Here is an 8720-nt window from a genome sequence, read left to right on the forward strand (position 1 = left end):
AAAAAAAAAAAGAAGAAGAAAATGTGGGAGAAAATTTTAAATCTTGAAATAGGGAACTGTTTAACTATGACTTATAACTCAAATGTCAAAGAAATATAAGAAAAAAATTAAAATATTAAGTATCATAAAAGAAAACCAATACATGTGACTAAATAAAAATTTTAAAAAACAAAGGATTCTCTAGTACCTTCTCATCCAAGTCTGGACTTTTTACTTGTTCACTTAAGTCTCCCAGTTTTTCATCTTCAGAGGTCTCCGCAGTAACTTCTCCCATGGTAAGATTTGCATCTTTGGACTCATGCTTTATCTCATTTGCTGAAAAGAAACAGTATTCAATTGTAGAAACTATAAGTGACAAAGTAAACAAGTCATTCAAAGACTTTTAAAAGTTGACAGACATTTCAAGATAAATTAAAACATCCTTTTTCATCATGTCCAGCCATTGACAATATATTGTTAAAACTTGAAAGTCAAAGTAAAATTAACAAAAATTTCCTGTAATCATTTAAAGATATTTAAGGCTTAAAGTTATGACTTAAATTATTTATAACAATATAGTACAATAGTTATAGTATAATAGTTCTAATAAATACAAGTAATTAAACTTTTATTTAGTGTTAATTATAATTATTTTTAAAAAGTGGACTCAACTAAAATGTGGTAAAGATTGAATATACATTTTATTTTAAAAATAAGACTAAAAAATTGCTAATGTCAACTTTCATAGATAAAACCTAATAAAGTTAAATAATCAAACAAAATATTTAAAATCTAATCTAACAACCACTTAAAACTGAGAAAAGTTGGTAATAAGTTAACAGATTCTAAAATGAAACAGATTCTTATGTTAATGAATTCATTTAGACCAGGCCTAAATGGAGATCTAAAAAGATTCTTGAATACTACATACTCTGTAGAATTTCACCTGCTGAGGAGGATGCACAGACTTCTGAAATCATCAATTCAGGATCCAATATAGGAAGTTCTCTGTTAAAAGCAAACAGAGCTTAAAGGATATGACATATTCTACTCAGAACTAGGTACTTCTCTGAACACTGTTATACTACCTTTAGCGACTGGTGAATATATCAGTTCAAAACCTACAGAATATTAATTACATCAGGACTCAGAACCCAGCACATCCATACAGATTTCTCCTGTAGTTCTTTAACCACATATGCCTAAATAATTAGGGAGTGCTGCCATTCAAACTTAGTTTGGTAACATATAGCTGCATTTTAGAAAGTTTTAATTATTCCAATACAAGATAGTTTTAACTCTCAAGCATATGCATGCATGTCTAACTGACAATGTAAAAGGCAGTTTGAGAGCAGTTTGTCTTTTTTGCAGTCTCTGAAAACAACACACAGCCTATAGGTTAAGACCAACCTGTATTCAAATTTTGTTCTGCCACTTACTGTGTAAACTATGAAATGATTTAACTTCTGAGTCTAATTATATCTGCAAAATGAAAACACCACTTATGCCTATGGTTGTGAAGATTAAATAAGACAAAATAGTCTTAAACCAATAGCACAGATTCAATAGATAAAAACTGCATCTACAAGAGCCCATTCAAATACAAATGGCTGTACACGGAAGTATGTAGCAATAAAAACTCTAAAATATATAAAAAATATAGGCCCTCCCTGCAGCCCAGCAGGTTGGGATGCAGCACTGCAAGCTGGCTTCAGCCACTTCAGTGCAAGTTTGATCCCCAGCTCAGAGGTGACCCATAGGGCACAGCAGGCCTCTCCTGTCTTCCCCACTGCTCCCTTCAGCAGTTTTTCATTGATCTGCCTGTTCTGCTCCCCACTGTTTCTGGTGAATCCTTGCACCACCCCTGCACCTCTGGCCTGTACTCCAGTTCTGCAGGCATAAATAGATAAATCTTTAAAAAAATACACACAATCAAAATACAAATTTCCTGGCCAATATGAAACCAGCTCCAACACTAAATCAGCATTTATCAGGATACTCAGTCCAACCCAGCTAAGCCTCAAGCCATTATCAATCTCCTGGACATATTTTAATCTACCTGTTTGCAGCCCAAAGAATGCACAGCTATGGAATAAAGACTAATTTAGTCTTCAGGAACCCAATAAGCCATTACAGCAAGGTTTTACATAGAATCAGAAAACAGTCCTTGATCATGGCTCTTGCATGTGTACAAACCCCATTTCCTACCTCTAAACCAAAACTGGCACAAAACCACTCCCCCAAATGACCCTCATAGATTCTCTGATTTTCTGCACATAAGCACAAAATTCTATAAAAATCGGGTAGCCTCTAGAGTGGGGTGGTGAATTTGAGGACTGCCTTCTGCAATCCTAGTTAGTGCTTTCCAGATATTAAATTTTTTCCTTGCCTCAATTACTTGGCTTTCCATATCTGATTTTTCTACACCATTACAGGCACAGGAACCAGTCCTTAGCAACAACAAACTCACTTTCTCTACCTCTAAACATAGCTGACTCAATATCTTGTTAGCTAACAGAGATGTCTGTTCTTGAATGTAGGATGTTCTTTAAATTCCTTTGTATTTCTCAAAGAGAGCATGGCAAACAAAAAACCAAAAGTTTAAATTGCCTTTGATAATTGCTTCCATTGAGTTTTACTACTCTCTTGATGCTATGCTAAAATCTTTCCCATCCATTCTTTTATTTAATTCTCACAACCCTGAGGCTAGTACCTTCCATTTTTACAGATAAGGTCATATAACTATTAGGTGGCAGGAAGATTCAAAATTTAGGTCAGACTATAAAAATTAAGCTTCTTAATCACTAATTGAGCAAGATGGGTGGATTCAAGTCTAGATTCTGTTACTAGCAGTGTGACCCTAGACAAGTGACAGCCTGTCATCTTCAAAATAGGGAAATTCCCATCTTACTTCATACTATCACTTAAAATAAATATATAAAGCTCTGGGTTCCCTATTTGGCATACTGAAAATACTCTATTTGGTGAAGTTACAAGGTTCTGTAATACCAAGACCACAGAGAAAAATTTATCATAAAATAAATAAAAGAAATTAAGTTTACAAATACCAGAGAATTTTAAGCAATGCATCATTCAATCTTAGCAAAAAGTATTTTTATACCCTCTTTTAGTCTGTTTACAGAACATTCTAAAATCAGGTATTGTGGCAAATATAAATTAGACCTCAAAAATTACAAAAATGTAGGGAAATATGGCACATAAACTTTAGGCTGACCAGAATAGACTGTGTTCCAATGTGAAGATTACTATCTGTCTCCATTTAAAGTTACCTCAGGCAAACTTGCCCTACTGGGGGCTAACTCATCACTTAAAATCAAAACCTTAAAAGTAACAAAAAAAATTTATGCTGCTTTCCCTGAAAATTAGTTTAGCACTTGAATCTACTCTCAAGTCTTCAAGCACTTTTCCAAGGCTTATTTCCTTAAAAAGCATATTTATATAACAAGGAAGGTAGCCACAGAAAATGGATGAAAAATAATTTGGCTAAAATAAAAGTATTCATAACTAAAAACACATAAAAATTTGACTTTTGAATGCCAACTAATTTTACAAAAGTCATTTTATAAACCATTTTAAATTTTGAACAGATCACTGTTCCATTATAATCTAAGATATAAACCTACATTTGTTTTGACTAAGTTTTAGCATGACATTTCCATGTCTCAGAAATAACATAGTCCATTTTTAAGAACTGGGTTTAAAAATGTAAATGCAGCTTCACTGAGCTTCCACTTATTTACTAAGTTAGTGACAGCTAAGAGTAGAAAGAGGTTTTGATTTTTTAAACTCCCAACAACAATTTGCCCAAAAGGTGTACTTGAACATGCCTACCTCAAATTATCGCGTGGTTCTTTTTGTTCTGCAAGTTCCATGTGCTTGGAGTCTCCTGATTGGTGCTCTTCAGCAACACTGGGTTCCTGGCTTATCATGGGGACCTCTGAAGTAAGCGAGAGCTCTCCTTCACTAGAGACTCCAAAGAGGTCTGGGTCATCTTGAATTACATCAATTAAGAGGACATCATCTTCATATGCTTTAAGAATATCTGGAAATCCCACTTTAATTTCTGAAAAATTCTTAGTCAGTTTTCTACCACTCACTTCAGAGGAAACTGGTTCAAATATTTCTTGTTCATTAGAGCAGAAGGCAGAACTTTTCTCTATATACCCAGGATCAAAAGAAAAAGGATTATTTTTAACTGTGAGAGAAATAGCTTCTTTATTAGAAATAATATGGCCTGGTTCAGAGATGTGGTTAGATGGATTATCATCATTATCTTGCTTTAAAAAGCTTGGAGAAATACCATAGGAATTTTTACTGCAGCACGAGGCAGAACTAGTTTGCACTGGAGTTAGATTATTCTGTATCTTCAAAGATTGAGGTGCTGAAGTTACTGTGGAGATGTTTTCTTTATTCCTATTCTGTCTTACCTCTGCTCCAGATAAATTATCAAGAAGCTCTAAGGGACTATAGGCATCTCTCTCTGATGACTTGGCTTTTATGTCTTTTCTTTTTGCTGCTTTATTCTTAAGTAAAGGAATTTTAAAATTAGTCAGTCGTCCTGTGTTCAATATTTTAACTAAGTCTGGAACCACAAGTGTTTGTTTAGCAAGGCATGCTTTTCGATGAACAGTTCTGCCTGGAGGGTTATTTGCTTCCTGGCTATCCTGGGATGCCACTGTCAAATGAAGTTTTGTTAAATTCCCTCTATCTTTTTTTTTACTTCCTGTTAATCTTTGAGTCACATTATTTAACTGAGTATCTTCAGTGATATTAGAAACTATCTCTGACCCACTTCTGCGCAGTTCTTCTGACTTCATCTTTTTATCACCATTGATTATAGGTTGCTTTCTATCTGTTAAAATAGGTTCTACTGCAGAGACTGAAGACAAACCATTTAAATCAAAATTCAATTTTTCCTTACTTGAAGATTCGCTATTTGTTTCTGTTAAGGAACTTTGTAATGACAATTTGGAATCAGCTGAATGAGTTTGATCTGTTTGGTGTTTAGGAAAATCATCTTGCTTCAAACTTTCCTGAGATCCAGGAAGAAAGAAGTTTGATTCTGGCAAGGAGGCTTTTTTCCAACACTGGGCAGATATTCTAGCACATGAATAAAAAGGCCAAATTCTTTTACCAGTCATTGGTATTGTTCTGTGACAGCTTAACTTTGATTCTTCAGATTCGTTTCTCAAGTCTTCTCGTGAAGATTTTTTTTCAATAGGATGGTAATCACTAGGTGATTTCATTATTGGGCTTTTTAGTGACTTGAAATACTCTTCAGGTTCCATGTTTTTGCAACCTAAGGGTTCTGAAGCATTCTTTGTTCCTTCTTTTAAAAGTGTCTCATGGGTTTTCTGAAACATAACATTTACATGATGTTCAGGACTTGGTTTCTCCCCCACTGTTTCTGGAATACTTAAGTGATTGATTGGAGAGAGTGTATTATGGGTTGCTTTTCTCAAATCTTTTAAAGGACTTTTTTCACCCTCTACAGTCTCTGCTTCTTTACCTTCGGCAACTGTTTTGTTTTCATGTAATACCAACTCAGGTTTGTTATACACATTAGAGAAGTTCACCTCAGGAACCATTTCTTTTTCAGACTTTATCCTTTTCCTGGGTTTTCTCCCAATACTACTGTCTTCTATTAAACATTTAGTATGTTCACTTTGAAGGCCAGAGAGCAAGCCATTATTTTTACTTTGGTATAAATCAGTTTCTTTAAGCAAGAGATTATTTACTCCCATTAAGTTTTCTTCAGTTTGTAAAAGGTGAGAACTATTATTTGTGTCACTCTTCTCTGTAAGACTCCTAAGGTTTTCTTTCTTCGAGGAGCTTTCTGGCACATGCATACATCCACCATCATGTTTATATGCAAAGTTGTTTTCATCATTCCAACCCTTGGAATGGGGGAAACAATTGAAATCATGTAATTTTAAAATGGAATTAGTTTCTACTCCAGGTGACAAGCTGTTACAAGAATATTTTGGCATATTCTTGTACAGTTCATCTTGGAATTCAACCTTAATATTTTGTGGAGTCTTATTTTCAGTTATGAGAGGAGGGCTTTCTATGTTTTTAAATTTTTTAACTTGAAATCTTCTTTTAATACCTTCTACCAAGCCCTCCTTACCCAAAGACTGCAAGAAAGCCATATTTTGAAATTCACTGCACTCCACTGTTTGAAAACATTCGGAACTGGTTAGTGATTCCTTTCTTACCAGGTCAATCCCTGGCTGTAGATCATGGCTTGAGGCTTCAGTAACTTTTCTTTTTTCCTTTGCTGGTCAAGACAACAAAACATACCAGAAAAAATTTTATATTGCGGGGAGAAAAAGCAAAATGAACTATAAAATAAACTGCAGACATCCATTTTTATTTCCCTGAATAGCAGCATGGGAACGCACATTTGCTTTTCAATGAGTAAAAAGTTTGTCAAGAACGACATACAAACCTGTGTGCAGCGAGGCAGCTGGCTATCAAACTCTATAGCATCATCGTTTCATATTAACGAAAATAGATCATTAACAGAAATGTCTTATAGTAATTTTGACCAAGGGCCCCTAACTGGTTAAACACCTTTTAAGAGAAATCCTGTTTTTCTACGCCTCTTGGTCAACAATGTACATCAGTAAACTCCACACAGATTTAAGTTAAATTCAAGCAAGGATGGAGTGGGCAGAGGTGCAAAGGCTAGAAAGAGGCCCTCAGCGTTTTTTCTTACTGTGCTTTCCCGATTGCAAGGGGAGCTCCGCCTCCTTCTCAGCTTCTAAGCCCAGCAGGACCTCTGGGCCCACCTGGCTCTGGGGGCCCTCCACTTGCCTCCTGGCCTCGGCCTTCCCCGCCTGCCCAGCCCGGGGCACCTCACCCGACTTGTCGCTCTCCACCGATTCTCTCCCAGACGCCTGGGCCTCCGTCCTCCTCTTTTGCCTGCTCTCCTCGCGCCCCCCGACCTCAGAGCCGCAGTCTCCTGACTCTCCTGGTCCCGGTCCCGGTCCTGGTCCCGGTCCCGGTCCCGATCCGGGTCCCGGTCCCGGCCCCGGTCCGGGTCCCGGGCCTGGCCGCCGGCCCCGCTTCCTCAGGCCTCGCATGTCGCCCTCATGCCCCAGGAGCGTCGCTGGCCCCGGAGGTGGCCGTCGCATCGGCCCTGGGCTGTCTGCCCTGCCGGCTGGGGCCACCGCGCTGGCTCACTGGAATCCACCGGCGCGCGAAGGCTGCCTGCTCCCGCCGCCAAGCACCCTCAGCCCTCGGCCCCTCCCCGCGTCGCCGGACTCTTAGGCCCGGGCCCGGAAGCGGAAGTGGGGCCTGCGTGGCGTGGCCCGGGGCAGGCGCGCTGCGGCCCAACGGGCGGAAGGGGTGCGGGTCTGCGCGAGGAGGGCGTCTCAGGGCCCTCCTTGGGCGAGTATGGGGCCCCCTTGGGTCTCTGCTCCCGTCGTGGGGCTGGAGTTATGCAGGGCATCTTCTCCCACCTCCTACCACTCATGCCTGGCTGTGCACAGAGAACACTGCGGTCCAGGGCCCTCACTGCGATCCTGTTCTCCTGTGGTCCAAACTGCGTTCCTTACGTGTTCACCTGCCACCCTACAGGCAGCCCAAACTTTGTGTAAAACTCAGCTTCTGTTTCCTCGGGGCTTTCTGCTTTTACGTTGGATGCAACACCATCTACTTGTTATAGGGCAGCAAATCTATTAGAGGACAGGGGGAGAGGGACACCCCTGAAGCCCCAAAACCTGCCTGCTCTAAGTGGGTTCTGCCATCCGCGGCAACAAGACAAAACATATAAAGCTTTAATGAAAGTGACTTTAATACAGTGAATATACAATATGGAACACAAAGAATATAACTTCTAAATCAAACACCTGAAGTTACCCATCCCCTCGTGGGCAAAAGTCAACCCAAAAGGGATTGGCCCAATGCAAGGCCTGAAAGCCCGCCACAAGACTAAAGCACCTTCTGGCCGGGACCCATGGAAAAGGGTCAGAAATGGCCAGACAAATCTGAGAGGAAAACAGCAAAATCAAAATCAATATAAACACTGCCAAGGTCACCTCCCTACAGGTATCTGACCCACATCTACCTTTACCAGTCCAGGGTCAGGAAACAAGCCCGGTTTCTTCATCACATGTTTGCTGCTCCATGTGGCTTCCTCAGGTCTCCGTCTTTTTCTCCATCTGGCCTCCTCCTCTCTTCTCTCTTCTTCTTTCTCCTTTTTCTCAGCTCAGCTCCACCTTCCTTCTGGGTGGGGCAGGGAACCTGGAACTTCTCTTCTCCTAGGGACCACCCAGTTACATACTCAGTTGTTGGAAGTTGAAACCCAGACACCATCCACATTCACCAGGCCTGCTTATTGTACTTTGAGTTTGTCAGACATTCATCTTATCGCCACTGCTTTGGCCGTGTGTCTCCGACTTTGACCAACCACTGCATCAGCCTGTTTGTTTTTGGCAGTAAAATAGTTTATGACAGCATACAATGTGTTACATTAAACTTACACTGACGTGCAAACAAATATATTTATGTCATAGAGTAACACCAACAGGATATCAATATAAATACTAATGTGCGAGCAGTGTACATATAATACTGCTTGCCAAAAAAAGTCTTTCCAAACAGTTTTGGTGAACCAGTCTAGACTGGACCTCAGTGATTAAATGACACAGACTCATTGAGCAATTCTGACTTGGAGTCATACCAAAGGGTTACTTCATTAGCACCAAATCTCT

General features: G+C 39.5%; 1 protein-coding gene across 1 annotated transcript in view; it reads right to left on the bottom strand.

The window, feature by feature from the left end:
• The window catches only part of TOPAZ1 (testis and ovary specific PAZ domain containing 1), a 38167-nt gene extending 30950 nt beyond the window's left edge, over positions 1-7217 (bottom strand). Inside the window, exons 1-5 of the mRNA XM_004676261.2 lie at positions 7067-7217; positions 6722-6994; positions 3832-6280; positions 926-987; positions 188-315 (exon numbers count right to left, since the gene is read on the bottom strand). Coding sequence (XP_004676318.1) covers positions 188-315; positions 926-987; positions 3832-6280; positions 6722-6994; positions 7067-7139 — 2985 coding nt within the window. The 5' untranslated portion in view covers positions 7140-7217. The remainder of the gene's footprint in view (positions 1-187; positions 316-925; positions 988-3831; positions 6281-6721; positions 6995-7066) is intronic.
• Positions 7218-8720: the final 1503 nt, after the last annotated feature.

The sequence above is a fragment of the Condylura cristata genome, unplaced genomic scaffold, assembly GCF_000260355.1.
Source record: "Condylura cristata isolate star-nosed mole 26May11 unplaced genomic scaffold, ConCri1.0 scaffold00004, whole genome shotgun sequence".
Lineage (NCBI taxonomy): Eukaryota > Metazoa > Chordata > Mammalia > Eulipotyphla > Talpidae > Condylura > Condylura cristata.